This window comes from Molothrus aeneus, chromosome 7 (assembly GCF_037042795.1).
Source record: "Molothrus aeneus isolate 106 chromosome 7, BPBGC_Maene_1.0, whole genome shotgun sequence".
Lineage (NCBI taxonomy): Eukaryota > Metazoa > Chordata > Aves > Passeriformes > Icteridae > Molothrus > Molothrus aeneus.
The window spans coordinates 23,106,517-23,133,968 of NC_089652.1; the positions used below are offsets into that span (position 1 = coordinate 23,106,517).

General features: G+C 53.9%; 3 protein-coding genes across 6 annotated transcripts; 1 reads left to right on the forward strand and 2 right to left on the reverse strand.

The window, feature by feature from the left end:
• Nucleotides 1-177: 177 nt before the first annotated feature.
• ABCB6 (ATP binding cassette subfamily B member 6 (LAN blood group)) lies at nucleotides 178-6,769 on the forward strand. 2 transcript variants are annotated; one of them, XM_066553369.1, is made up of 20 exons: nucleotides 178-252; nucleotides 894-1,425; nucleotides 1,962-2,099; nucleotides 2,371-2,560; nucleotides 2,768-2,860; nucleotides 3,115-3,307; nucleotides 3,396-3,517; nucleotides 3,600-3,709; nucleotides 3,777-3,842; nucleotides 3,978-4,103; nucleotides 4,192-4,268; nucleotides 4,373-4,436; nucleotides 4,527-4,612; nucleotides 4,702-4,759; nucleotides 4,932-5,036; nucleotides 5,412-5,586; nucleotides 5,870-5,982; nucleotides 6,074-6,168; nucleotides 6,338-6,406; nucleotides 6,496-6,769. In XM_066553369.1, exons 2-20 carry the CDS (start codon nucleotides 910-912, stop codon nucleotides 6,620-6,622), a joined length of 2,523 nt encoding a protein of 840 aa, XP_066409466.1. In that variant the 5' UTR covers nucleotides 178-252; nucleotides 894-909; the 3' UTR covers nucleotides 6,623-6,769. The 2 variants fall into 2 exon arrangements, 1 of the variants encoding a protein (XP_066409466.1); XR_010783919.1 differs by lacking the exons at nucleotides 6,338-6,406; nucleotides 6,496-6,769 and having other exon boundaries at nucleotides 5,412-5,528.
• Nucleotides 6,770-7,155: 386 nt separating this feature from the next.
• On the reverse strand, nucleotides 7,156-12,941 carry ZFAND2B (zinc finger AN1-type containing 2B). 3 transcript variants are annotated; one of them, XM_066553371.1, is made up of 9 exons: nucleotides 12,843-12,941; nucleotides 12,008-12,102; nucleotides 11,448-11,579; nucleotides 10,660-10,811; nucleotides 10,123-10,221; nucleotides 9,884-9,953; nucleotides 9,257-9,333; nucleotides 8,570-8,648; nucleotides 7,156-8,331 (listed from the first exon to the last, which is right to left on the reverse strand). In XM_066553371.1, the coding sequence occupies exons 1-9, from the start codon at nucleotides 12,895-12,897 to the stop codon at nucleotides 8,293-8,295; spliced, it is 798 nt and encodes a 265-aa protein (XP_066409468.1). In that variant the 5' UTR covers nucleotides 12,898-12,941; the 3' UTR covers nucleotides 7,156-8,292. The 3 variants fall into 3 exon arrangements, with proteins under 3 accessions (XP_066409468.1, XP_066409467.1, XP_066409470.1); XM_066553370.1 differs by having other exon boundaries at nucleotides 8,570-8,651; XM_066553373.1 differs by lacking the exons at nucleotides 12,008-12,102; nucleotides 12,843-12,941 and adding an exon at nucleotides 11,671-11,799 and having other exon boundaries at nucleotides 8,570-8,651.
• A 438-nt stretch (nucleotides 12,942-13,379) lies between these two features.
• On the reverse strand, nucleotides 13,380-27,451 carry RETREG2 (reticulophagy regulator family member 2). Its single transcript, XM_066553837.1, has 9 exons — nucleotides 27,225-27,451; nucleotides 24,909-25,015; nucleotides 20,133-20,163; nucleotides 19,282-19,417; nucleotides 17,865-17,949; nucleotides 16,974-17,111; nucleotides 16,565-16,659; nucleotides 15,537-15,672; nucleotides 13,380-14,835 (listed from the first exon to the last, which is right to left on the reverse strand). The coding sequence occupies exons 1-9, from the start codon at nucleotides 27,434-27,436 to the stop codon at nucleotides 14,111-14,113; spliced, it is 1,665 nt and encodes a 554-aa protein (XP_066409934.1). The 5' UTR covers nucleotides 27,437-27,451; the 3' UTR covers nucleotides 13,380-14,110.
• Nucleotide 27,452: the final 1 nt, after the last annotated feature.

Genomic DNA, 27,452 nt, shown 5'->3' on the forward strand with positions numbered 1-27,452 from the left:
CGGCACCGACCGCTCCCCATCCCCGGCGCTGCGGGGGAGGTCCGTGCCGCCCGGGGCTGGGCACGGGGGCCCGGGGAAGGGACACCCGCAGGGGTGCCGGTGCCGGTGCCGGGAAGGAGGCGGGCGGCAGGAGCCGGCGGTGCTGGCGCGGGGCGGGGAGCGGGGCGGGGCGGAGCGGCGCCGGGACCCGGCTGGCAGCGGCGGGCGGCGGCGCGGGGCCCGGACGGGGCCAAGGCCGGCGGCCCAGGGCAGGTGAGCGGGCGCGGCGGGGCCGACACGGCGGCCGATGAGACACAGCGGCGGCGGGGCTGCGGCCGCCTGTGCCGGGCCTGAGCGGCGCCGGCACCGCCCGGACATTCACCCGGCGCGGCCTCTGCCTCACCCTCTGCGAGTTTTTCCTTGATGCGTCCCTGTCCTTGCCCTTGCCTCTCTCCTGCACGGCCCCGCGATTCCCCGAGCATCCTCCGCATCCCCGCCCGCTCGCCCACCCGCGCCCCTGCCGCTGCATCACCGCCGTTGCTCCCTCCCACTTGAGACCGTTCCCGGCTTCACTCTGCCTTCCTGTCCCTGCGGCTCCCGCTGTTCTCGTGTCCGAGGGCATCCTCAGGGGCCCGGGTGGCTGTGGAGGGCCCAGTCTAATGTTGTACCCCCGTCCAGGGCACACAGCAGGTGTGGAGCTCATGGCCATCGCCATGCAAAGCTGGCCCTGCTTGCATGCACTGCCTTGTGTGTGCTGCATGCAGCGTGTCATGTGTGTCCATGTCCAGCGGTACTTGCCCCTGTCCTATGAGGGCCCTTGCTGCTTGGCCATGCCATCCCACTGTGAGTCCCTCTGTGCAGGTGGTACCACGGCCGATCCTGAAACCTTGTCTCGGGCTCTCTTCTCTCCACAGCTGGTGACCTGCCAGGATGGCCGTGCTGGGGGGCTACTGTGAGGGCAATAACTCCATCACCCAGGCCTGGGTCCAGCAAGGCTTCCAGCCCTGCTTCTTCTTCACGTTGGTGCCATCTGTGCTGCTGAGCATCTGCCTGTTGCTGGGTGCCCTGCAGTATGCCTGCTATGCCCGCTTCAGCCGTGCCATGGAGCCCAAGTACATTCCCCGCTCTCACCTCTACCGTGGCCAGGTCCTGCTGTCCCTGTTCCTGGCCCTGCAGCCCTTTGGTGGGCTGCTGTGGCAAGGAGTGGGGCTGAGACAGCTCTATGGGTATATGTTGCTGTATGCCTGCCTCTGGGCCCTCAGCTGGGGCTGTGCCATTGCCCTCCTGCAGCTGGAGCACACCCGGGTGCTGGCCCATGACCGAACACGGGGCCACGGCACTGTTCTCCTCCTCTTTTGGGCACTGGCCTTTGCTGCTGAGAACCTGACCCTGATGTGCTGGAGGAGCCCTCTGTGGTGGTGGGCACTGGAGGACACCAACCAGAAGGTGGGCTGGCGATCTGTGGCCAGGGAAAGGGGGCAAGGCACTTTTGGGGATGGGAGGGACTGCAGCATCATGGTGTGGTGCTGGAGTATGCATGTACTGCCATGCCCAGGATGTTTACAGTTCTGGGTTGCACCCACACATCTGCCACATGTTTCAGTCCCAAGCTCAGTTATCACACATCTCTCCATGCCCCCACCCAGCTCCTGTCCTGCTTCTACCCAGCCCAGACCCAGGTACAGAAGTAGGGCTGTTTCCCTGATTCCCACACCCCTTTGCCCCCATGTACCCCTTAGAGTAGGTGCACCTTGAGCCAGAGGGCATGGAGCCAGATAATGTGGGAAGGAAGGAAGAAGTCTGGGTGCTGCCTGAGGTGCTGTGCTCAACCAGGCACTCCCACTGAGCTGCATGGGGTGTCCCCTTGCACACTGCACCCCATCCCCATGCTCTGCTCATTGTCTCTCTCAGATCATACCCATCCCATGCTCAGGCTTGTACTCAGGGCCAGCTGAGATGCTGAATTCTCACTCTCCATTCAGGTGCAGTTTGGCTTCTGGCTGCTGCGTTACATCTGCACATTCATGCTCTTCATCCTGGGCATGAAGGCCCCGGGGCTACCCCACAAGCCCTACATGCTGCTAATCAATGAGGAGGAGCGGGACGTGGAAAACAGCCAGGTGAGTCCTAGGACTGAAGCAATTTTAGGATATGGCCAGGAAGGAGCTGGGGATAAAATGGAAATACAGCTGCCCTGGGATCAGCATCTTCATGAGATGTGGGAGGACAAGGTTTAGGGCTGCCCAAGCTCCCTGCTTGCTGATGCAGCCCTGTTTAGAGGATGGAGTGGGCATTCTGGAGTGGGACTGGTTTTCTTGGGGTGTTGCCCAGGACCATTGCCAGCTGGATTGGGGTGGCAGGGCAATGACTCCTTGGTCTGCTCTCCCCCAGCCACTCCTGACTGATGGCAGCAGAACCACCTCCACCTGGAAGGATTTCCAGAGGAAGCTGCGGCTGCTGGTGCCGTACATGTGGCCGAGGGGCAACCACCTGCTGCAGGGGCTGGTGCTGTTCTGCATGGCACTCATGGGGCTGGAGCGGGCCATCAACGTCTTCGTGCCCATCTACTACAAGAACATTGGTGAGGCACCTGGAGCTTGGGGTGTGAGGCTCACCACAGCCTCACCAAGTGCTGGGGGGTGTTGAGGTGACCTGGAGGGCTGCAGGGGTTTGGCAGGAGCAGAGTCCAGGGGGTCAGGGTCCAGCACTGGCTGCTGGGGCTGGTTCCCACTGGCACCCTGGGATGCTCCCTGTCCCTCCATCCTGACCCTTGGCACACTTCCCACAGTGAATGAGCTGACAATGGGTGCTCCCTGGCACACCCTGGCCTGGACTGTCTGCAGCTATGTGGGGCTGAAGTTCCTGCAAGGTGGAGGTGCTGGTAAGGACCATTGGGAAGGATGGAGCACTGATGAGAGATGATATTGGGCACATCATACCAGTTCTGGGGTGGCCAGGGAAGCCCATATGCCCCATCACTGCTGTTCTCTTGGAATCAGCAACCTGGGCTGGTCCCAGGTTAGGGAGAGTGAATGTGCTTCATCCCAAATCCCCCTTTCCCAGCTGGACTTTTGGAAGTCTTCTGCATGCCCCAGTGGGGCTGATCTCGGTTGACCTTTCAGTGTTGCCCTGCAGGTTCCACTGGCTTTGTGAGCAACCTGCGCACCTTCCTGTGGGTGTGGGTGCAGCAGTTCACCAACAGGCAGGTGCAGGTGCAGCTCTTTGCCCACCTGCATGGGCTGTCCCTGCGCTGGCACCTGGGGCGTCGCACTGGTGAGGTCCTGCGTAGCGTGGACCGGGGCACCAGCAGCATCAACAGCCTGCTCAGGTCAGAGTGTGCTTGTGGTGGGTGGGGGGGTTGGCTGGACAGCCCCACCGAGCTGGGCTGATGTCCCATTTCCCCTCCCACCCCCCAGCTACATCATCTTCAGCATTGTCCCCACCATTGCGGATATTGTCATCAGCATAGTTTACTTCACCTCGGTCTTCAGCGCTTGGTTTGGCCTCATCATCTTCGTGTGTATGAGCCTGTACCTGAGTGAGTGGGGGGGCTCAGGGTGCAGGGCTGCCAGGCTGTGGGGTGGCAGGAGCCTTGCAACGCAGCTTCCTCCTGAACACAGCTCTGACCATCTTCATCACTGAGTGGAGAACCAAGTACCGTCGGGACATGAACACGCGGGACAATGAGGCCAAGTCCCGGGCTGTGGACTCGCTCCTCAATTTCGAGACGGTACTGTAGGAGTTGGGGGGGGTCACTGAGGACTGCTTGGGTGCTGATACCAGCTCTGCTCCTGTAGGTGAAGTACTACAATGCAGAGAGCTATGAGGTGAACCGCTTTAACGATGCCATTGTCAAGTACCAGGTACAGGGTGCTCAGTACCTTTAGGGGCACAAAGGGGGAACCAGCCAAACCTCACAGGCACCTGTGGGGATGATGGAGATCACCACTGCTCTGGTTTGGAGGCAGCAGCATCCCAGAGGACTTTGTCTCTTCCAGGTCTCAGAATGGAAGGTCAGTGCCTCGCTGGGCCTCCTCAACCAGACCCAGAACCTGGTCATTGGCCTTGGGCTGCTGGCAGGGTCCCTGCTCTGTGCCTACTTTGTCACTGAAAACAAGCTGCAGGTAAGGCTGGTGCCAGCCTGTGCAGACCTCTGCTGAGGTGGGGCCCTGGGGCTGGTGGTTACAGACCCCTATACCCTGTCCCTTCCAGGTGGGGGATTTTGTCCTCTTTGGCACCTACATAATCCAGCTCTACACGCCACTCAACTGGTTCGGGACTTACTATAGGTAATGCTGGGAGGTGTGGAAGTGCCTGGTGTCCCCCTCTCCGTGGGTGACTGGGTTGGTATGTGCTCCCCCAAACCCTTTGCTCTGGTCTTTGCCCTCTTCAGGATGATCCAGAATTCCTTTGTGGACATGGAAAATATGTTTGAGCTCTTCCATGAGGAGCAGGAGGTGGGTGCCACCGTTCCTGGACCTTGCTCCCTCGCTGGGCCTGTGGTCCTGCCCTGGGCTGGCTCTGAGCCTGAGCCTCTACTTCGACAGGTGAAGGATGTGGTGAATGCCAGCGACCTGCGCTTGGAGGCTGGGCAGATTGAGTTTGAGAACGTGCACTTCAGCTACATAGATGGGTATGGGGTACTGGGCACAGGCTGGGACCTGCTACAGGGATGTGGGGCCATGGAGTGGCCCTGAGCCCCTCTCCATGTCCCTCTTCCAGGAAGGAAATCCTGCAGGATGTCTCTTTTTCTGTGATGCCTGGGCAAACCCTGGCTCTGGTGAGAGTGGGACTGTGAGTCCACTGTGGGAGGGAAGGATGGGGACAGAGAAGCTGGAAAATATGAAGGTGGGAAGGGCAGCCCCCAGCAGGACCAGCCCTTTCCTGTCCAGCCCCTGGCCTCCAGCAGCTAGGAATTGGCCATCTCTAAGTCCCTTTTCCTTTGTATCTAGGTGGGACCTTCAGGCTCTGGAAAGAGCACTATCATCCGTCTGCTCTTCCGCTTCTACGATGTACAGGGTGGCTGCATCCGCATTGACGGTCAGGACATCTCCCAGGTGAGGGGGAAGGGCTTCCAAGGACCAGGGAGGACACACCAGCTCATCTGGGCCTCTGGGCAGCACTGCTCAGTGCAGGCACCAGCACCTCCCCAGGGCAGGGGTGAGCATGCAGCCCCCACAGCCCCTCTTCAGGCTGTGCCAGAAGTGGCAGAATGGTGCGACTCCAGGACCCCAGGCTGAAATGCTGGGTACAGACCACAGCTCCCTCGGAAGGTCCAGGACCCTGTCAGGGCCCCCCACTGCAGAGTGGAGATGCAGCTGACAGCACATAGCTTGCAAGGAATGGGGCTCATGGCTGAGGGTAGGGTTGGGTTTTGGAGAGATCTTTGCATTTGGTGTGGGTGTGCCTGAGCCCTCTCCCCTGCCTCCCAGGTGAAGCAGGCTTCGCTGCGTGCTCACATTGGGGTGGTGCCCCAGGACACGGTGCTCTTCAACGACACCATCGCCAACAATATCCGCTATGGACGGATCCTGGCCACTGACCAGGAGGTACAGGAGGCAGCCCGGGCTGCTGACATCCACGACCGTATCCTTTCTTTTCCTGATGGTGAGACCCCTGCAGTTCCCGCCATCCCATGCTCCCCTAAGACCTTCTAGCTGCCCTCACAGGTATCCTTGGGTGACATCTCCCATGGGGACACCTGCATGACTTTGTGTCTTGCTTTGCCTTTTTCTGCCTTCTTTCCAGGGCTAGATCAGCCCCTGGGCAGGGATAAGCTGAGGCTCCACCATGTGGCTGTGTAGTCACAGCAGGACCTCCCAGGGCAGCAGGTCCTCATCTCCATTTCAGAGGGCACCAGCACATCATGTTTCTGTTCTTGTGGCTGCAGGATACAACACCCAGGTGGGAGAGCGGGGGCTGAAGCTGAGCGGGGGTGAGAAGCAGCGCGTTGCCATCGCACGCACCATCCTGAAGGGTCCCCACATCATCCTGCTGGATGAGGTAACAGCAGTGGCCCCAGCCCAACCTCACCCAGCTCTGCAGCTGCCAACACGACCTCTATCCCTTCCTCATGTTGTGTCTCACCTTGCAGGCCACATCTGCACTTGACACAGAGACTGAGAGGAACATCCAGGCTTCTCTGGCCAAGGTCTGCGCCCACCGCACCACCATCGTTGTTGCACACAGGTAGGGACAAGGGGAAAGGGCTGGTCTGGCCAGATCCCACAAGAGGAGCACACAGACCTGCCCCCTGCTCAGGAGGTGAGAGCCCCTGGGGCTGCATCTCCTGGCACCATGCAAACCCTCAGGAACCCTCTGCCACCCAAGTCAGGGTAACACCTGCTTCTCCCTGCAGGCTCTCCACTGTGGTAGGTGCAGACCAGATCCTGGTGCTTAAGGATGGACACATTGTGGAGCGAGGGAGGTGAGCACAAGGGGAGGGCTGGGGGAAGGAATCCCCTCCCTGGCTCTGTGGCCAGCTGAGCACTCTGCATCCCTCCATTCTCCTCACAGGCATGAGGAGCTGCTGCAGAAGGGAGGTGTGTATGCTGGCATGTGGCTGCAGCAGCAGACTGGGGACGAGAGCGAGAGCAAGGAGCACCACACTGAGAAGCCCCAGAGCAGCAAGAAAGCGTCATGAACATGACCAGGAGTTCTGCTGTGACACTGACTTGGGTTCAGGCCCCCACACTGCCTGGGAGTCTTTTGCTGGCTGCAGGCAAGGGCCCTGCCTGCCTTAGAGCTGCAGAGGCTTGGTTGGACACTCCACTACATTTGTACACGTTTATTTTGCTGTTGTGTAGTTTCTTGAACCAGGTCTTTCCCAGGTCCATGCCTGTGTCCTCTGGGCAGGGTACGTGCCCTTTGGTGGGGGCAGGCAGGGTTAGAGCCTGTGCCCTTGGGTCAACTGGCAGCTCTGCCACGAGGTTGAGCTCCTTGGGCTTAGGTGAGCAAGGGGTTGAGCAGGCTGTGAGCGCCTGCCCCATCCCCACACAAAGGGCTGAGCTTGGCAGGGGGCTGCACCCCAACAGCAATGCAAGAGCAGGGCAGCTGGTGTCCCCTCAGGGCAGCTGGTGTCCCCTCATCCCTATGTGCCCCCCGCTTAAACCACCATCCACAGAGATGTGCCACTCTGGGCTGGACACCAAGTGACTGCTCCCTCAGGTACCTCTGTACCTTGTACTATGCTTTTATTTTCTCCCAAGCAGCACTATGACAAGTCTCAGCATTCCCTGGACCCAGCCTGAACCCCCCTCCCTCAGCTGCTCAGAGCAGGACAGCCCAGTCCTGTGCAGAACCAGGCACAGCCCTGCAGGCAGGAATGGTTGCAGCAGCAGGTGGGAAAGCAGCACAGCTCTGCATGGCTGCAGACCCCCTACAAGAGGCCAGCAGGACAAATCCCCTCCACCCAACCAGGCTCTAGCTAGGCTCAGGGCTTTGTCTGTAAGGAGGGGTTCTGTGCCACTGCTGTCCAGGAGGGGATCTCCAGCAACACAACTGGAAGAACAGAGGCATTTCTACCCCAGCAGCATTTAAACAGGGCCCTGTTTAAGTTTAGGGCAGCAGGAAGGCAGCTACAACCATCCTATGTGAGCGATGCTGCCATTCAAGTCACTGCCAAGGTTATTTATATTAAACCAAAAAAGGAAATGGAGCTCCATTCAGTCTCAGAGAGGTCTTGTGCCCCAGGTGAGCAGGGTAAGGCCCAACATGCTCTTGTACATGCAAACAGCAGGGAGGCACTGAGGCTGTGGGGAGGGGGCTGCTTTCACACTGCTGGGAGGCTGCACATTCAGCCATCCCATGCCCAGGCAAGAGACCATCCCAGCCACATTTGCTCTTTGCTGACGGGCTGGCACAGCCCTCCCCAGAGATGGAATCCAGCCCCCCACTACAGAAGGCAGCTACATCCCAGCTCTGTGTCTGAGCATGCAGAGACATCCCCACAGAACTCTGCCCTTGCCCCACAGTCCCAGCAGTGTTGGGACATGGCTGTGGCAACTGCAGGTAAGTGCAGACCCTGGGCTGCTGCTTGCTTTGGTCAGTGTGTACCCAGCCCCATCCTGTACACTCTTCACCTCCCCAGGAGCATCAGCAATTTGCTGCACTAATTTTATATAGGTACTAGGGCTGAAGTGTCAATGTATATTTGGTTGCTTACAGCTCCCAGGGAGATGAGCTGTCCTTGGCAAGGGGCTCTTGGTACCAATGTCCGGGCCAGAGCCCCACAGCATCCATGTGGGAGGCCAGAGCCACTCCTTGGGTCACAAGCAGGATCCTGTGTCCACTGGCCCAGCCCGCTGCCCCTGCCTACGACATGCTGCAGTTGGATGGCTTTGAACTGTGCCCCTGGAACAGAGAAGCACACAGTGAGCAAGGGCAAGCTGGCTTCTTCCCCTCTCCTACAAGAGGGCACATCCAGGGCTCAGGTTCCCAGAGATGAGTGCTCAGCAGTGATGCTGCTGCTGCCCCAGGCTGGGCTGCCCTCCTGGTGAGGACCAGGCTAGACAGAGCCCAGAGTAAGCAGAACCCAGGGAGCCCCCTCCCTCAAACAGCTAGGCCAGGATCAGCCCACAGCCTCACTCACCTGCCGCTGCGACTGCTGGTACTCGGCTTCGCTCGCCGACAGCGCCCGGGCCAGTGCCAGATCCTCCTCCTCCTGTGTGCTGCTGGGACAGTGAGGGGTGCCTTGTGTGCCTCAGCCTCCCTCAGGTTCAGGGGCTGAGTGCTCAGAGCCCTTCTGGGTTTCAGCTTCTCACTCCAACCCCCAGTATATCTTAAGGCAGGGACCAACTGAGGATAACTTTGAACAGGCATGGGGCTGGGGAGGGAGCAGAGGATCCAGCTGGGGCTGGCAGCCAGAAATTTGGGCCAAGGAGAGCCCTGTTAAGTCCAATCAGTAAGATGGTGCTTTTAGCAGCATTGGGCACTGTGCCTGGGGACATGAGCTCCTGGGTATCCTCCATGAACACCCCTACTCCACCTATCATGCTCCAGCCAAGCCCATTAGCTGACAAGTGGTCAGACAATAGTTTGCCCTACTCTGTGTGTCAGTCACTGTCCCCTACCAGCACCCCTAGGACTGGGGCTTGCTTGCTGAACAGTTCCCTGTTGGCTCTGGACTCTTCCTTTTTTCCTCTGTCAGCCAGAGAGGCATCATATGCAAACACGTGCTGAGAGGAATGTTATCCCAGAGCCACATGATGCTTCCCCAGGCACCTTTCACACACAGGGGAGTGCACAACACACCACACCACATGCTTTGGGGCTGTACCTGGGCTGCTGTGCTGAGCTGCGTGCCGACTCTGCCAGGGACATCTCCAGAGCTCGCTGCAGGGCCTCTTCCTCACTCTGAAACAAAACACCTTGTCACCAGCTTGGCCAGGCTGGGGGGCAGGAAGCAGCCCTGAAGCACACGTAGTAGGTACAGTCTTCCCTAGCCAAGGGTGGGCAAATCTTCTCTCTCCAGGAGACCAGACAAAAAGGTGATAAACTGGGGCTCTGGACAGACCAGCAGTGCTCTCCCACTGCCCAAGGAGACACATCCTGCTTGCTAATGCAGGAGTATGCCAAGAGTACCAGTGGAAAGCAACTTCCAGTCTCCTCCAGCCTTTGCTTGTACTGCAGAAAGACAACACCCAAGGAAAATGGCTGGTGCACTTTGTCCCTTTGGGGAAAGCTAAGCACCAAGTGCTTAACTCTTAGTGCTTAGCTGAGAGCTGTCATTCGCAGGCACCAGAGCAAGCTCCGATCTCCCACAGAACATTCAGGATCACTGTCTGCCAGGGAAGACACAGTTGGGAGCACAGTCACCTACAAAGTGTGGGCTAGAAAGCATTTGTTACAGTCACTTCTTAGAGGGCACAGAAACCACCCCATGTGGCCAGGCCAAGCCACTCACCAGTCCATTCTGCAGCATGACAGCTGGAGGGGAGGTGCTGCGAGTCTGCGACGCAGCTGCTCTGCCTCCTCTGCAAGCAGAAGAAAAGCTGCGTTATTGTCAAGGCAGGGAGCCCTAGTATGACTATCAGTCCTGCTGAGGCACAAGAAGAAGGGGGTTGTGACTCTGGCATTCCACAGAGAGCCTAGATGAGCCTGGTCATGCCCACCTCAGAATTACAAGTCAGGCCATCACCTTACCTGGCACAGGCCAGAGAAGAGGAGCTGTCTGCTGCTCTGCTGCTTGATGCAGTGACTATTTTGGAGGAGGATGCCGGGGCTCTGGTAACTGCAGCATGCCTAGGACAGACAGGACACCTGTGAGAAACTGTTTACCATCATGAGCAATTCCTAGGCATTGAACACCTTGGGATATCAAGCTGGATAAGAGAGACACGTCCCTGGCTCCTCTTCCTCCCATGTTGCGGCTGTTATTCTCAAGAGTTTCAAGTGCTCTTTCTCCCCCTAAAACCCTGTACGAGGACAGGCAGAAACCACTGGCTACAGAATAAGGGGATGGGGAAAGAAGCAAGAGCAAAGCAGTCAGCAGGCAGTACTGACAGTTTTGCTGCAGGACAGACTGTGTATACTGGCGTGCTTGGTGCTGCAGGAGAACACCCTGGCACAAGGGCACAGAGTGTCAGAATGCAGCAGTCCCAGACAACGGGCTTCTTCCCTGTCACCAATCTGGCAAACACAGCCCCACCCCTCCCAGCCTGTCTGTTGTCAGGCCCTCACCCTGCTTTGGAAAGGGGATGCCCTGCCCCACTGCAGTCGTGGTCCAGGGGGTGCCGATGCTTGAGGCAGAAGTTCTTGTGGCACTGGTCACAGATCACCTTCATCATCTCCTTCTGCTTGCAGCCAGGCTTCAAACACTTGTTGGTGAAGATCTGAAAGATGACACGGCAGTGCTGAAAAGGACCATATGCTGTAGGGCTGTCCCTTCTCTCCATGTCAGGCCCTGAGCACTGACCAGCCTTCGCCACCAGCGTTATCTTCTGCAAGGCTCTGAAATTTGTCTCTGAATACTTTCTTTAGATGTCTCTGAATAATTTCTTTAGATAGTTCATTAGTAATTCACTGGTGCCTCAGTCTCCATAGACAGGAATCTCCATAACCACAGAATGCACAGCAGGAGAAAGACTACCTTGCCCAGGGACTCCTGCCTTCCATACCAGAGCAGTGACAGCCCAGGGCATTACAGCTGCTGCCAGGCTGGATTCCTGCAGGGCCAGCTCCCTGCAGCAATTTCATCCCCTGGCAAGATGGGGTAGCTAATTGCCAACTGCATTTTCCTAATAGCAGCATACAGTTTACCATCTTTACGTCCCAGGTGGCTGCCCAGCCCCACTCCATCACCACCTTTCTCCCCTGACAGCTTCCACAAAGCCCTGAGGATGCCTCCAGCTCACCAACCCTCCCTGGATCAGCCTGTGCCAGGGCTGAATCTGTGTTGTTTTCATCCCACTGCCAGGCTGTGTCAGAGACCTGGCAGAGCTCACCTGGCAGAGCCCCACAGCACCTACCTTACGCTTGCGTTGTGCAGGGTCAGACTTGCAGTCACGGTCAATGTGCTCCCCCACCACAACATCAGGCATCTCCCCCCGCCTCACAGGGACTGGGGTGTTACAGAGGGGACACACTGGGACCTGCACATCCTGCAGAGACAACAACAGGGAGCTGGGAGCAGGTAGCTGGGCAACCATGAGTGCTGCACAGTCATCCCTCTCCCTTTCAGGACCTGCCTACCATGGCTTCCACAGCTTCAGCTGCAGTTTGAGATCCTGCTCATGACCCTCCAACCAGCTTGTACAGCAGGTGCAGAGGCACAGACATACACTCTGGGAAGGGAAGATGGTGTGGCTGGGAGATGCCCAAACCACTTCACCCAGTGGGAGAGGGAGGGTTAGATGTTTGTGGCACTGAGACGCAGATCCTGGCTTTCAGGTACATCTTCAGATTCGGTACACATCCCAAGGGTAACTGCTCAAGTGACCAAAGTAACCACAGATTATTATGATGGGTGGCTAGAAAAGCTCAGCAGCTCCATGCAGGAGGGTGGATGAGATCTGCTCCCTGCACTTACCTTCTTGTAGGCAGAGGTGCAATCGTGCTGGGCATAAGCGATGTGGTCGGTGCAGAAGATCTGCTCGCAGGCATCGCACTTCAGGGGAAGGAAGTCTAGGAGCAGGATATGGCATGGGCAGAGAGCATGGAGATCAGCATTGCCCACCCGTAGCCTGGGGGCCTCCCCGACTTCCCAAAGGCAAAACAGTGACCCCGCGGCGAAGCCAGAGCCGCACCTCATTCCCCAGCATGAAAACAAAAGGGCTGCAGGTCCAGAGCCACGTCTTCAGAAATACTAGGGCTCCTCCTCAAAACGTGCGGTCCCCGAGATCAGGAGTAGCATCCTGAATCACACGGATTTCCCCGCGGGCTGCCGGCCTCAAACCGGTGGGAAGTGATGCTGACAGTCGCTACGGGCTTCGCCCACCGGGATTAGGGGGTATGGAGGGGTCCCAGGGGCCCCGCCGCGTGCGGCCTCCCCAGCCTGCAGCACCTAGGCCCGCCAGGGGGGTGCCTGTCCGGGCCCTGCCCCGCTATCCCGGGCAAGAGCCGCTGCCCAGCCAGGTAGAGCCGCGTACCGGGACAGAACCACGGGCGGAAACCCGGTGGCACGGACAGCCAGTCCCGCCCTAGCGGGGTGCCCGCGGGAAGCAGGAGGATCAGGGACCCCTCCGCCATGGGCAGCACGGGCGACACGTCCCGCCCTTCAAGCCCCGCTGCCGAGCGGGCGCCCGGCGCCACCCCGCCGCCTCCCCGCAGGCCGGGCTGCCCGCTCCGTGCCGCCCAGGCCCAAGGCCGCGGCCGTGTCGCCGGCGTGCGAGCCGTGCCCACCCCCCGGGCTCCCCGGCGCTCACCCAGGCGCTGGCAGGCGGGCCAGGAGCAGTGCGCGCCCAGGTCCGGGAACTCCATGGCGGCACTGCCGCCACCGGCACCGGCGGCCCCGCCGCGCCCGCTTCCGGCGGGGCGTCACGGGGCGGGACCGGGCACCGCCCCGCCCCGGCGGGCACAGCCCCGCCCCGCGGCCCCCTCGCCCCTCCGCATGCCCTTCCTCCGGGAGCACCGTGGGAACACCCGCTCCAGAGACCTGCCCGGCGCCCGGGGAAGGCTCAGGGGAAGGCGGAGTCCACGAGGGCCATGGCGAGAACCATCCTTCCTGCCAGGCCAGCAAGAAGTGTCTGCCGCCATGGGACAGCTTGAACTTATCCCTCCATCCTTCCTCCCCTGCCCCAAGGGAAACCAGCCACGGATCCTGCCGTGTAACAAAGCTCCTGGCTCTATTCCAGTCACCTCGGAGTCTCCAGGTGCCATGCTACGATGCCCAGCAGAGCACGGATGGGGTGCTAGAACGGTCAGTGGTGCGGAAGGCAAGAGATGCCACGGCAGCAAAAAACTGGAGTACTGAACAGGGCCAGGAGTGAATTTCATTGATTGCAAAAAAATCAACTCCACAGCCACCCAGTAACAGAACTCAAATGAGACAGGGAAAAAAAGCAGGTATCGCCCAACACCCTGTTCCAGCAGTGACACAAAAGACAGTAACAGTCTGCAGAAGAGGTCTCTTTGCACAACACCCGTCTGCCCTTGCCCCTTTACTGCTATCCTCTGCTCCAAAGACCCCTTTCCCTTTCCTTGCCCCTGAGAGCCACATTTGACTGGGCACCCCATCCCTCCCCCCAGACAAAACCAACGAAAGTTAAAATTATTTACACTTTTAGCCATTTAAAAACCCAATAAAATAAGATTGCATATGTCCTACTGGGGATGTGGGTATTAGCAGCAGCTACAGCTAGCTCGGTACTCAGCGTGCAAAACAAAAGACAAACAGAAGACAGACCGAAATACTGCACCATTACTAGGAAGCGTTTGCTGGGGTTGGTGTTTCAATTGTGGCATAAGGCTTCTAGGAGCCGGCTCCTCCCCAGCTGCAGGGCCTCCTGCTCAGCCAGTGAAGGCCAGGCTCTAGAAGGATGGAAAGGATTCATTATTCCAGACACAGCACATTAACACTGATGCGTTTCCATCCCAGTCAACACAAACATCTAAAAACCCACTGCACGTTCACTGTGTGAGTTTTTCCTTCTTTCCAGTGATGATGGAGGAAAAGGGGGAGCACAGGTAAGACCTAAGACATAGATGTTGCTGTCATCACTGCCTCCTCCTCATCTCCTTGCTTTGGCAGCTCAGCAAGCATGGGAGAGGAAGGAGACGGAGCAGCCTCTTGCGCCTCCTGCTCCTCTCCGAACCCCAGCTCTACATCCATTTGCTCCAGCTCCCCTTGATCCAGTAGCTCAAAGTCATCTGCTTCCTCCTCATCCTCTGGTGAAGCTTCTGTCTCTGTCTCCACCACTTCACTCTCTGACAGGTGTGCTTGGAAGCTCAGTTTCTCTTCAGGCTCCGTGGGGAGGAACTCGGAGAGGGGGGGTCCCTCGCTGGCCTCTGAGGACTGCAGGAGGGCAGAGAGGGTATTCTGCACTGCCGTGGTGATGGCAGTGGTGACGATCTCCTCGCTAAGCGTGTTAATGCAGATGCCCAGGCCTGGGGCAGGGACAGTCTTTGGCTCTGCATTGCCTCCTGCCGCTTGCCCGCTCCCATTGAAGTGCGTATTTACAAAATGGAGAGGAGACGCAAGGCGAAGGATGGAGAGGTCAGAGTCCGTGGCCTCTTTGTCTGCTGAGTCCAGCTCACAGGCAGCGTGGGCAAGCTCAGGACCCAGAGGCACACCAAACGCGTCTTCATCACTCTGTGGTCCCAGGTCTCTGGAATGATATTCTTCCACGGATGGAAACTCTGCCAGGTCCTTGGAAAATGACTCCTCTGGCTCACTGTGCAGGCTCTGCTGATCCAGGTCTGAAAGGCACCAGCATTAAGGCACATGTTCCCTCACCTTGACTGCCCACCCGCCTTCCCCAGCTGACACATCACAGCTGACTTTAAGGTACCTTCCCCATCCTTGGAGGACAGCAGGAAGAGGTCTGCAGTTATTCCCGTCTGCCAGTGGCATGATTCATATGTAATGTTTCTTTTGTGATCCTGTTCTATGTGCTCTGTGCTTAGAGAGGACTTCCTGCTCCAGCTCACGCTCTCTGCATTTAGAGCCTCCCATTAAAATTCCCAAAGGTCAGGGAAATTGTGCTTACATCACCTGCCTGCTCTTTCCCAGACACCCAAGTGGCCACTGAGTGGTTACCTCCATGTTCTTCGCCACTAACCAGTCCTTCTCTGAGCTAGTAAGTCTGACCTGTTTCACCCAGCATCATATATCTGTGTGTGACTATTCTATTCAGTTATTTCTGTGATACTTTGTGGGTGGCCTTGCTCCCTTGTTGGAGTCACAAGACTACATTGCATTGTGGGGCAATAATTAGGGGCTGATATCCCCTTATGATGAGCCATGAAGTCAGGGCATGCTGCACTGCTTTTCCTTCCTCCTTTCAATGCTCTTCCCATGCAAATAGCTGGGTTCTCTCCCTGTCCTCCCATTTCTATGACCCATTGTTCTGGGCCAAAATACTGAGGATAGGGGGGCAGCAAGGTGTCCCATTATGTACCTTCAGAAACGTCCGTCAGCTGTGGGGTGGTAGCCCTTGAAACAGAAAAGCCCCCACTCTCCAGGATAGAAGCCTCCTCATCAGAGAGCTCAGAATCTGTGATTGATAGTGCCAGGGCAGTTTTCTTCACATCCACCTGCATGGGATGAAGGCAGAGAGACAAATTCCTGTGTGTCTAAGTACCCATGCTGCCTATGGGCATCTCCAGACCTTCCAGGCAGAAGTCACAGCTGGAGGGACAGTATGCTGGCAAAGTGCTCCCTGCATTGGAGGGAAGGGTATCTCAGCTCATGGGCTTTCCTGCAATAAATCACTGCCCAAAGGTTTGCCTGCTCTCAGTGAAGAACACCAAAGAGGCAGAACAAGATGGGACGAGACTGTAGGAGTCTCAGAAGGCTTTGATCCTTCTTCTTCTCCTGGGATCACCAAGGAGAACACCCCTTCCCTTTTGCATTCAGAGTGCAACAAAGCCTTCTACAAGTAGCAGTGGCTCAAGTATCCACATTTCTTTGGAAACAAACTTCCTACCTCACAGCCCAGCTACATGCCCAGAGCTGCTGCTCGTTTTGTTTCTGTGGTGCAAATATAGAAAGGTCACACATACATAATCTGTCTGAAAGCAGAGAACTGTGTAAGAGACACTAGAGCTGCTCAACTCCCTTTTCCGGTTTTGAGGAGCCTCTCCGCATTACAGCAGGGAAGTTCATTTCTTCAGGAAACACTCACATTTTCTGAGCATGAAGCAAAACCATCAAAGTAATTCTGAGGTTAGCACGAGGCTGGGGCATGGCTGGCCCTGCCCTACTATGGCATCATCAGCTCTGTGGCACCAAATTCTCAATACCCAGATTGGAGACGATGGCCTTCATCAAACACATGACCTTTTCCCCTTAGAATTCTGCAAAGAAGTGATTTATTGCTCTGCTGTGTGTTGTCCTTGTTGTTGTACTCAGACCACCCCTTGGCTCTTAAGCTGCTATAGACCAGAGAGGAGGGACTGGCTCCTGCTAAGCTCTTTGAGCTCTTACCACTGGGGAGAAGCCTGACAGCTCTGCTTCGCTCTCACTCTCTGTCTCTGCTGTTGGCTCATCACCTGCTGCAGGCTCGCTCTTCCCTTGTCGTTCTGTGAGAAAGAGAAGAAAGGCTTTATATGACACTGAAGGAATTTTCTGCCTTTATACACCATTATCCCCTACTTCCCCTGTGAAAGTGCACAGGGTTCCTGGAGACAAGCATAATCTATTGCTCTTGTGTGCTGTTCTCAGGATCATCTGGGAGCACACAGTTGCTCTCCACATAACCCTTAAGTTTCCACCCCTGCTCCCCTGCAGCCTGTCACCACACAGTGTTGGCAGACATGGTCCCCTATTGTCCTTCTGCTACGGCTGCACCCTAGGAATACAGCACCAAAAAAAGCTAGAGAAGGTGGTTCCTTACTCTTCTTCTCATGCTTGTGGTGCAGCGTCTCTGCCTTCATACTGTAGTCCAGTTTCATCAGGACAGGCTCCAAACGCGTGTACATCCTCTGGATCAGCTCATGGTAGACCACCAGAGGCCACAGCAGAATGCTGAGCACTGCGGACATGGAATGCAGCAGTGTGAGAGACAGATCAATCACAACCCAACTCTTCCTGTGGTGCCACTGAGAAAGTCTTCAAGGGAAACACATTTCAATGGCATGTTTTTTCCCATCTGACTGCCTAAAAATCCTCATCCATGGCTCTTCTTACTCATTGTAAAGCTGCTTGATTAACTAGGTTTTACTGCCAGATCTTAGATAGAATATAGATTTATGTTAAGATGAAGCATAAGCTCTTCAGCCACTGCACCCCAGACCCAACATGCAAAAGAAGCCCTAAAATGATAATTAAAACTAAGTATTACCAAAATTTCTATATGGGTAGCTGCATCGAGCTCATGTGTAGATGCACTCGCAGCAGAGCACCAGAGCAGAGCTATTAGGGACTCATGATGCAGTGGAAAAGGTCTATTTACCCAACATGCAGCTTTGTTAACAACACTGTCAATATGGATTTGCCACCTCAGGAACTGAGACTGTAACTTCCTGCTTCCCTGGAGCCTCAGCCAGCACAGCCTCAGCAGTGGGGAACAGAGGGCGCCCATGTTTTAGTCACGGCTCCCTCTCCTGCCTTTGCAGTCGTACTGCATGCACGTGCTTACAGAGACTTCCTGGATCCCCTGTAAATTGATTCATCATCTAGCACAGATCCCCTCGAGAAAACTACAAATCTGCTTTTACCAGCCTATCAACAGCACAGTTAGGTCATGTCTCAGCTTAACTCAGACAAGAGCGCTGCTTATACTCACAAATGATGTAGGAGATCATTATGCCTGGAACATAGTGTCCAACTACAGCCAGAATCAGGCAGCCTGAACAGACACTCATGCAGAACTGAAGGAAGAGAGAGGAACAAACAGAAGTGACAAGAGGCAGAGATACATCTATGCAACCCATGCCAGAAACCCACTTAGTGCAACATGAGGGATGGCCCTATCCAACTCAGTCAGCCAGCTCTGCACCAAGTACATTCAGGTGCTGACAGTCAGAACTCGGACAGCTCAGATGGGTTAAGCTGTAAGCATTAGAGATTCAAGTGCTGGATGACCAAGGTAACCCAATGCCCCAATAAAAAAATCAAAACTTTCTCAGACAGTTCTTTATGAAGTAAATTACATTCCTTGAGGATATGATGGAATATTGCAAATTGCCACTTGTACATCTCTCTGTAGAGCTCAGCACTTCAGGAGAAAACTGTACTGTCCTGGCAGAGACAGGAACCTGTCACAGAGTGACCAGATGCTGTGCCACTGCTGTGCCATAAACCAGCTGGCAGAAGCACTAGCAGAGCCCACGCTCCCATCAGACCAGGACCCTTCTCCTCTGGAAAAAGTGAAGTACAATGGTGCAGCCCTTGGCTTGTCTTACATTCGCCTGGGGGCAGGCTGGGGGAAATGAGAATAGACAATCTGCAAACCAGGGCATGGGTTCAGATATGGACTGTATCCTGCAATTAAGAGTTCAATTCATAATGGAGAGGGTTTGCAAAAGCTAAGGTTCCTCTATGGGCTTTGCTCCCAATGATTTAATTCTTTATGGGCATCTTTGGACCTGGTCTTCTACTCCCTGTGGCTGAGACAGAAAAGGAGCAATAAGCAGGGTTAGAAACCCACTCCTTTCGGCACACTGAATGCCAGGAAGCCTGACACAATCCTAGTGGTTGGTCTGTCCTATTTTTTGTGATGCTCAGGCAGTTCCTGTCTATAAATCCTTTCCAAACAACACATCACAGCCATTAGAACATGTTTAATGACAAGTTTCCATGCACTCAGAAACAGCGCTGCATTTGGACTTTGCTAGCAACAACCCTGGCTAGTGAAATAGGACCAGCTTAAGAACGGAGCTCATAAAAGGGCCAGAGACTGTAGGCTTCCCTTTTTTTCTCCCCAGTCCCAATCTAAGAGTTTCCTTTGCACACTAAGAAATGAAATCAAATACAGCAAGCCATTCACAGGAAAGGTTAAGTTCAGCTCCAGTTTACAAATACTGGAAGTCAATTACTCATTATTTAAACTTCCCATGGCATAGAATCTGCAAGGAACGAACAGCAAATACTGGACAGGCATAGCAATTGTAAAAATATTGAATTTACATTCTTCCATTTCTTAAGGTACAAGTAATGGAAATAAAAGCCCCTGCACAGAAGAGTAGGTATCTCCAGCTTACCTTGGCAGGATTTTGCCGCTTGTACTGTAGCAGTTCCTGCAGGTAGAGCCTGAAGGTGACCCAGCTCTCTGCCAGACAGTGGCACAGCTCAGGGACACTGAGCAGGTGAGGTTGTGCCCCTGAAGTCACCCCCTCACTAGAGACAGACAAGAGCAAGAACACAATCTTTGAACATGGTCTTTTCCTGGGGGAAGGGAACAGCAGCACCAGGAAGCAGAGTTCCCTACCAAAGCTTGACAATACTGGCTGCATTTTCAACTGAACTATGGAAGATGCTTGATTTAGAGACAGTTTTTCCCTTCAATCAGGAAGAAAGTCAAGAGACACCTGAGCAAAGCAGCAACAGATACCATGCCACAAGCCCAAGATGCAAAGCAGTTTACTCAAAGCCACGCAGACAGAAGCACTGGAGGTGGAACTAGTCATATGGCCTCCTCTGGCACCAAGTCCAAGGTAGGCAGAATGCAGTGCTCAGACCTACAGCCACGGCCAAGGATGCAAGCCACGCCACCAGAGAGAGCACGTTCAGCCTCTGGAAGTCAGTCTCAGTGATCTCCTCTCTGGAGGACTCTTAAAATAGCTCAGGACAGATCCAGGGAAGAAACCTAAGAACTCCTAACATCAGAAGTACTTGAGCTTTATTGCTACTGAAAGAACACTAGCTTTCCCCAGAGTCCCAAACTGTGGCTCCTGAGCTGATAAGCAGCTACCAGTGTGGAAGTCACTAGCAATGTTTCACAGCAGGAGCCATGCAGTTTATTGACAACAGGAAAAAAGGACAGGTGAGATCACCATACTAAATTAAGGCTTCCCCACTATCCCCACACCAAGGAACACATCTGTGAGCTTACCTCTCTCCTCCTGGCTCCTCTGATGGCTGTGCTGTAGAGAGAACACAGCAGATTAGTCAGCCAAGTAAAAAATACAACCCGACGTTTTTGCCAGTTGAACAGAGCAGAGCTGCAGATGTATCATCCTTAGCTCTGGATGCACCCTGGGGACCCTCTTTGTGCTCTCATGCAAGCAGGAATCGCTGGCTTGGAGCCTGAGCCGAGGAGGCTTTAACCAAGTGTGCCTGGAGACTTGGAGCAGCAGAGCCACTGAGGTCTCTGGGCACCCCAGCACACCTTGCAGCCCAACACACACACAGCAGGGCACTCATATGTGTACCGTGGTGCTTACATGGGGCTGTCTGCTCCAGGGATCATGCAGCTTTTCCTGGTGTCCCACATGTCTAGGCAGTGCCATTCCCACAGTGGGTGCCAGCACTTGTCATTCAAAGGGGACTGCCAGCACAGTTTTGGAGCTGGGCAAAGCTTCAGCTTCCATTTCGGAGCTAAACATGGCACCAGGAGGTCTGAGCTGAATTTCCCACTGACCAGGCCCAGTCCTTGGCAGAATGCTATGTACAAATACCAGAGATGTCCCTGTTGTCTCCATCCTCTCCCAAGGAATTAAGTAACAAATAGCAGTCTTGTGCATAATTTTCTAATTTTAGGGCTCTTTTATGTCCCCTGACAGCCTTTTGTGCCAGACACAGATATAACTATACTCCTAAGGTCCGTCACTCTGGATAAGGACAAGGGAAAGGCTCTCCCATTCCCCTCTGCACTGCACCCAGTGATGATCAAACAGGGACTTAGCTAATGCAGTACTGAAAAAAGGAGTGTTGTTTCAATAGCAGAGGTCATGTATGATTATGCTCTGCTTTTAGATACACTGAAAAAAAATTTCTACAACTGAAAACAATTTCAACAACTGAAATTCATCAGCCTGGTTGCTCACAGATTTGGGTATCTGTGATATCAAGCTGACTGGTATCTCAGGATGTACAGGGCTCAACCAAAGCTCTTCTATCAACACAGTCTTTGTAAGTCTTCTGTGTTTAACAATGCCCTGTTCATGCTCTGATAGCTCACTGAGTTCTACCCTCCTGTCCGCCTACTGTCCTAGAGCTGGCAGGGACTGATATATCTGTGATGCTGTCTGACCAGCAGCAAACTTGGTGCATGAGGTTATAACCCTAACCCTGTCCCCTACACTGCATGTCACCATGTCAACAGAACTAAAATAAAGGAAGAGAGTTTAACCTCAGAGACTAGACATATAGTTGGAAATGGGGTAAAGAAATGCAACGTGCACAAAAAGGGGTTTGAATCCTCTCTGGAGTCACCAGCCAGGCACAAAGCCCAAGAGTGGCAGCGACTCCCTCAGGGAAATGCACCAAAGATGTGAACAACCATCACTGCAAGCACCCAGTGAGACTTCAGACTCCACCCAGCTCAAGCCACAGAAGAGACCTAACTGCTTGTAGCAGCCCTGCCACTGTTCTCCCAAGACACAGGGTGTTGGGCCAAGTCTGCCAGACTCCTCCTCCCGCTGCAGGCACTGCACCAGCCGGCTCAGCAGTGGAGCAGGAGGCCAACCACCCGGGGAGGAGGCGATTCTTTGAGAGCGTGACCCAGATTTCCAGTAATCAGGCCTGACAAGAGGAGCCCACTGCTCTCAGACAGGGCTGCCCATCCGCTCCTCTGCCCACGAGCATTTGGCATGGCGGCTGGGGCAGTGCACAGGGGAGCCAGAGCTGCAGTGTGAATGTGATGGAGGCAGCTCCACCCCCACAGGGCAGCTGCTTCCCTCCTGCAACCGCCATTGCTGTGCTTTGTTATTGTGCTCAGGAATCTAAAGCTGCTTAACCGCAGCACACAGAAATCCAGCTCTATCTCTAAGCCTCATCCATCACCTACACTAAATCACCAAATACATTACATCTGGCACTAGCCAGTCTGTGAGGGCTGGCTACACCAGTTGTACAGTGTACCAAATGAGGAGCTGGGATGCTCTCCACCTCTGCTGGACAGATGTGCCAGCAACACAGTAAGTGGGATGGCACAGGAACCCCACTCCTCTTGAGTGGCTGCAATCATCCAATCCATCCAAAATACGCCAGCAGAAGGAGTGAAACAATTCTCAGTTGATCCTGAAGGTTTCAGAGACACTTTGGGGAGCAGAACATTTCAGCAGGCTGCAGGGTCTTCACGTGATTTCAGCTATCTGGCAAAACACAAGCTGTCTTTCAGATCAACAGTATGTTGCTTCCTGTAGTAGAGCAGTCTGCCTGCTGGCCATCTCAAAGCATTGGAGTCTTAGACCAGTTGTAAGAACAGCCCAATCCCAAAAAACCTAGAGCATTTCCAAAAGGCAATGTTTCCTCAGTTAAGGCTTAACTCCAACCTGTGCTGAAAGACTGTCAAGCACCAGTATAACTAAGTTGGTAAGCAGGACACCCAGAGCTGGCCTCAGATTATCAATAACTGGCTGAAATCTTTCTGTCATTGTTTCACTGGAATGTGGTTTTAATACAAATCACTTGACATACACCAGACTCTTCTGAGAGATCAGAAAGCCATGCAGGAGTTTAGGTTACATGTTGGTACTGACAAATTACTGTTGATGGATTCCTTGGCTCTTACAGGTTTTCAATGCTTCTAAAAGAGACATTCTTCATCTGTGTGTAAACTTCAGCTAGAAAGCAGGGGCCCTTTTTAAGGAGTACTAGCATTCAATTGCAACACAACTTTTGCTAGAGCTCTTCCACACTGCTCTCTCCTGCACTGATCAAAACACAGCAGCCAAACAGCAATGCTACCAAAACAGCCCTACTTGATACCCATTTCAGGTGAAACTGGAGATGCTTCCTAAGTTCTTAAATAGTATCTAAGTAGAACTCCATGTAGATATTGAGGAACTACTCTGCATGGGAGCTGAAAATATGCAGTCCCTTCTGAAAGGGCCTAAAAAAGTTGCACATTTTCATGCTGTTAGCGTGACCCTGATCACAGTGTCTGAGTAACTGCAAAATACATGATGAGGTTTTAGCATTCCTTCAGAAGTCATCTTATAAGCAGTCATCTGAGACATACACAACTGTGACAAGCTGAGGTTCGTAAGTATGTGCTGACTCTTGTAGGTATGGTACTGACCCACCTCCCAGAACTCCAGAAAAGACTAACAGGAGGCACTAAGGAGGTAAGCCACAATGGCCAGCTCTGCTTCAGCAGGAAGTGGGAGCCAAACAAGAACCCCTAAGTGTTCAGGAGTACCAATTCAATGGGAGGCCCCTCAGGAATGCAGAGCACCACTCCTTCCTTGTGGAAGCAAAGGAAGCATGGTCCAGTGGATCATGTCAAAATCAGGGCTGTGACCTAAACAGGCACATCAGAAAGGTGTCCCTGTTCTCTACAGCAGAAAAGAAGGAAGGTGCGAAAAATGTGAAGATCACTGAGGAGAGGTGCAGTGGGATGTGCACTGACTTCTAGCAGAGCTGATAGCATAGGATGAGCCTAATCTCTGATGTTGCTGTTTTGTTTGCCTTTCTTTTTTATTCTTCATGGCTCTGCTTCATATAAATTGATTTCAGTATGAATTTCCTATTTCTTCTATGACAACACAACTTTTACAGGCCAAGTACTTGCTGGAATGATTCCACCCCCACCTGCCTCAATGACACCATTCTGTACTGGACACCAGGCTTTTGCATTTCTGGACATGTTTCAAGAGAGGTGGTTTGGGTTGGCTTTAAACTATTCCCTTAAAAAAATAATGTGAATAAGCAGGAAATTAAATTGGCCAGTCCAGTTTAACTGCCTGGTTACCTGAACCACACAAAGCAAACAGTTTCAAGACTACAGCTGTAACATACTAATCTTATCAGGATTTCTGTGAAAGCACCCTTTAAGTCAGTTCCCTTTTAGGTCAAATAAAGGGCACCTTACAAACACACATATAGAGGGGCTTTGATTCAGAAACTCTCCCTAGAGTAGAGAGGCAGGGATGGAGGGCCCTGAGCTGCCTTTGAACAGTAGCAGTAGATGCAGTAGGCAGGTCTGGGTTCTGTCATTTAATAAACTCTAAATAAGGAGGCACTCAAAGCAGACAGCAGCCAGTCCATGTCTACCATCTTTATGAGGCCATTCCTCTTGCTGCTTTTGTGTCTAATGTTGGCATAGACCCTTCAATAAAAGGGAAAGATAAGACAGGTGATCAGACTCACTGATTAGCTGGAGATCAGCTGCTGTTCAGTACAGGTACAATACACTAACTGTTGTTGCTGTCAAACTTCATCATCCACTCTGCTAACTGCCACAAGAAGTGGCTCTCATTTGCTCTGCTTCTTTCAGGGTGTAAGCCCACATCGAACTTAACTAAAACCAATGCACTTCACTCCCCTCCTTTCCCTCCCTTCCCTCAGCTCAGCTGGCTATAAGTGCTCAGACTTGAAATTATCTTTTTGCCACATTTTCAGGAGAGAAGGGACACAGCAGAAACACATCATCCCTGTCATTAGCTTCCCTGGCAAGCTAGCTGGGCCCCTTAGTCACTCTCAAAATTAGCCACTTCCAGAATTTCTCAGCACTGGGAGCAATTCTCCATGCCCAGAGTATTAGGATACATCCGAATACTCTGACACAAAAGGATAAGAGGCAGCACCAGTACCTGGGCCTGCAGTTAAAGGAGGAATGGGGCTTACATGACTGCTGAGAGAGCCCAGGAAGGGCCAAAGGCATAGCCCAGCAGCTGGTAACACTAGAACCATGTCACTATCTACAGTGCTAATCATCACATACCTGAGAAATCAAACAGGAACCTGGGTTTCCACTTCTCCAACAAGAGGATGCCAAGAAGGGACATGCTGAGGAGAAAGAGGGGTCTCAGGGAGGTGGAGGAAAACAACCTAGAAACCAAACAGAAATTGTTAGATAGGCAAAAGGCAGTGAATTACTGCTCTTGGTGAGCAAACAGATACAGCTCAAAGCAGAAATGCCCAACTGTTATGGGCCACTGTAGCAAGCATTGTATTCTGCAGACACCCACCCACACCACAGCACATTCTCAAATGGTGCCTTTGCCCACCACCAGGCAGCTGACTCCCTGCCATCTTCCAGTGCTCTCCTTCCTTGCTTCTGAGATCCTCCCTAGGCTGCAAAACAAAGCTAATGCTCACTTGTACAGGTCCCTCCAAAGCCTCAAGGTGGAGGCTCTAGATAACACAAAGACAAACTGCTGTAGCAGAAAACTGTTTGCCACTCAGCCTGTTTGCTGAAAACCTACATCCCATTTGTGATGGCAAGGTCCAGCATTACATGCAGGTAGGTACTGCATCTTGCCATCCCAGGTGCCCATTCTCTTATCACAAACCTCTCCCTGTTTGACCAGAGCCTAGCTAGCACTTAAATGGTTTAGGTGCTCACTTGACTTTATCATAAAACTTTTCATATCCCACATCCACACACCGGCTCAAGCCACTTGTCAGCTCACACAATACTACTCACACACAGCTGTGCAATGCCACTCAAAGAGTTTATCTGTCCACTCCACAGAGATTTGACAACAAAGGTGCCAGGGTGCCACCTGTGCCAGCAGTGGCTGTCTGCATTCATCCTTTTCTCTAGTTCAGAAGAGCTGCTTTTAACTCACTCAAAAAAAAAAAAACCAAAAACGGGGGAAATGCATTCACCTTTATCTCTTTAATGAATATTCCTTTCCAGAAAGGAGGAGCAGTTTTGCTTTTTTACCCTGCTCCTCCTCAGTGAGTGTTTGCCAGTAACTAATGACAAATATACTGAACAATGACTGTAGTCAGGGAGAATCTCACAGTGCAGAGCAGGGAGGTGTTCCCACCAAGTCACAGGTGGAAAACTGGAAGTGAAATGTGCCTCATTGGGCACACACACAGAACTAAAACTGCACTTTCCATGGGCTTACAGGACCTTTAATGACCTAAACAATGACATTTGTACTCCTCGTTGAACAGCAATTCTGTAGCTTAACACATCATCTCTGGAAGAATTTCCTATTCCATCTCATTTATGTATTGCAGTTAAAAGATGCTGGCTGAATTCTCTGTGAGACCCTAAATTATTTTTCTTCCTCTATTTAAATCTCTCTCTGCTGTCCCATATTTTGGACACTCTTTGTTCTTCCCTACCTTTTCATGCTGTCATTGTCTATTATCCCTACCATCTCCCCCACCACCTGTACCTCTCCCCCTCTGTCTCACTTCATAGCTCTGCTCTCACTTTTCAGCTGGTAGAGTAGTCCAAGAGTTTACGTCCGGCTACCACGTACACTTCTGATAATCGTAGGGATGAGGGAACAGAACATAAGCTGCCTCATCAGAGAGACTTTGAAGGTTGTTTTGTCACTTATTTTTCCCTCCTCTAACTCCAGAATCTGCCCCTTCCTATTTTCATCTGCAACCAACATTTAATTCTATCCCTGGCCACTTCTGACCTTTTCTGCTGGGAAGGCCACTGGCTGAGAGCATTTTCATCAGTAAAACTGACTCACTGTTTACACAAACAAACAGGATGTTTTTCATTCCCATCCACAGCTGGGCTCTGCCACTCACACTCCCACCTCCCCATTGCCCTGCCGAAGAGGCAGAGAAGGGAAAACAGGAAAGGGGGAATGCTGTCGCGCCAAAGCCGAGTGAGAAATCAGCACCTCCCGGGAAAGATTACCGAGCAGAAGGGTTTAAATAAAACGCCCCAGGGCAGCTGCCGATGCAGGAGGCCGTAGAGCTCTCTGACCGCAGTTACCGAGTGAAACGAACTGATAAAAACACGGATGCAAAAATTAAGCAGAAACGTGCCCGGGCGAGGCTCCAGTTGGGCCCATCTGCATTTTATTATCGCGGGACAAGGCAAATCCTCCTGGCACTTTCTCCCTTCAGGGAGGGGCCTGTTTATGCCTGTCAGAGGAAAACAGCGCGGCTACTCCCGGCCGTGTATACCCCAGGGCGGTGCGGGCTGCGGGAGCGCACGCCGCCGGAACCCAGGGACATCGCCGCGGGCCCCGAAGCCGTGGCACGCTGCGGGCACGGGCACCAACCGGACGGGCGGCACCGACGGCTCCCGGTCCCCCTTCCCGCCCCAGCTCACCAGAGGGCCCCGCCGAGCGCGGCCGCGGTGACCAGGCTGTGCAGCGGCCTCTCCCACACCAGCAGCCGCTGCGCCGTCGCCAGCGCCGCCTCCCAGCCCCGCAGCCGCTGCCGCAGCGCCGCCGCCAGACGCGCCGCCGCTGCCGCCGCCGCCTCCTCCTCCTCCTCCTCGGCCGCCGCCGCCGCCGCCTCCTCTGCGCGGCCGCTCGCCATGGCTGCGGGGGGGGCA

Excerpts from the sequence above, each read along its gene's own strand:
- RETREG2 (XM_066553837.1), bottom strand. The coding sequence starts at position 27,436 with ATGGCGAGCGGCCGCGCAGAGGAGGCGGCGGCGGCGGCGGCCGAGGAG. Across the intron at positions 17,112-17,864 it reads AATGATCTCCTACATCATTT|TGCTCAGCATTCTGCTGTGG; the intron begins GTGAGTATAAGC and ends CCATGTCCGCAG. Across the intron at positions 16,660-16,973 it reads CCACAAGCATGAGAAGAAGA|AACGACAAGGGAAGAGCGAG; the intron begins GTAAGGAACCAC and ends TCTTTCTCACAG.
- ABCB6 (XM_066553369.1), top strand. The coding sequence starts at position 910 with ATGGCCGTGCTGGGGGGCTACTGTGAGGGCAATAACTCCATCACCCAG. Across the intron at positions 2,861-3,114 it reads CCTGCAAGGTGGAGGTGCTG|GTTCCACTGGCTTTGTGAGC; the intron begins GTAAGGACCATT and ends GTTGCCCTGCAG. Across the intron at positions 3,308-3,395 it reads AGCATCAACAGCCTGCTCAG|CTACATCATCTTCAGCATTG; the intron begins GTCAGAGTGTGC and ends CCCACCCCCCAG.
- ZFAND2B (XM_066553370.1), bottom strand. The coding sequence starts at position 12,897 with ATGGAGTTCCCGGACCTGGGCGCGCACTGCTCCTGGCCCGCCTGCCAG. Across the intron at positions 10,222-10,659 it reads CATCCCCTTTCCAAAGCAGG|GCATGCTGCAGTTACCAGAG; the intron begins GTGAGGGCCTGA and ends TGTCTGTCCTAG. Across the intron at positions 8,652-9,256 it reads AGCTCAGCACAGCAGCCCAG|CAGCACACAGGAGGAGGAGG; the intron begins GTACAGCCCCAA and ends TCACTGTCCCAG.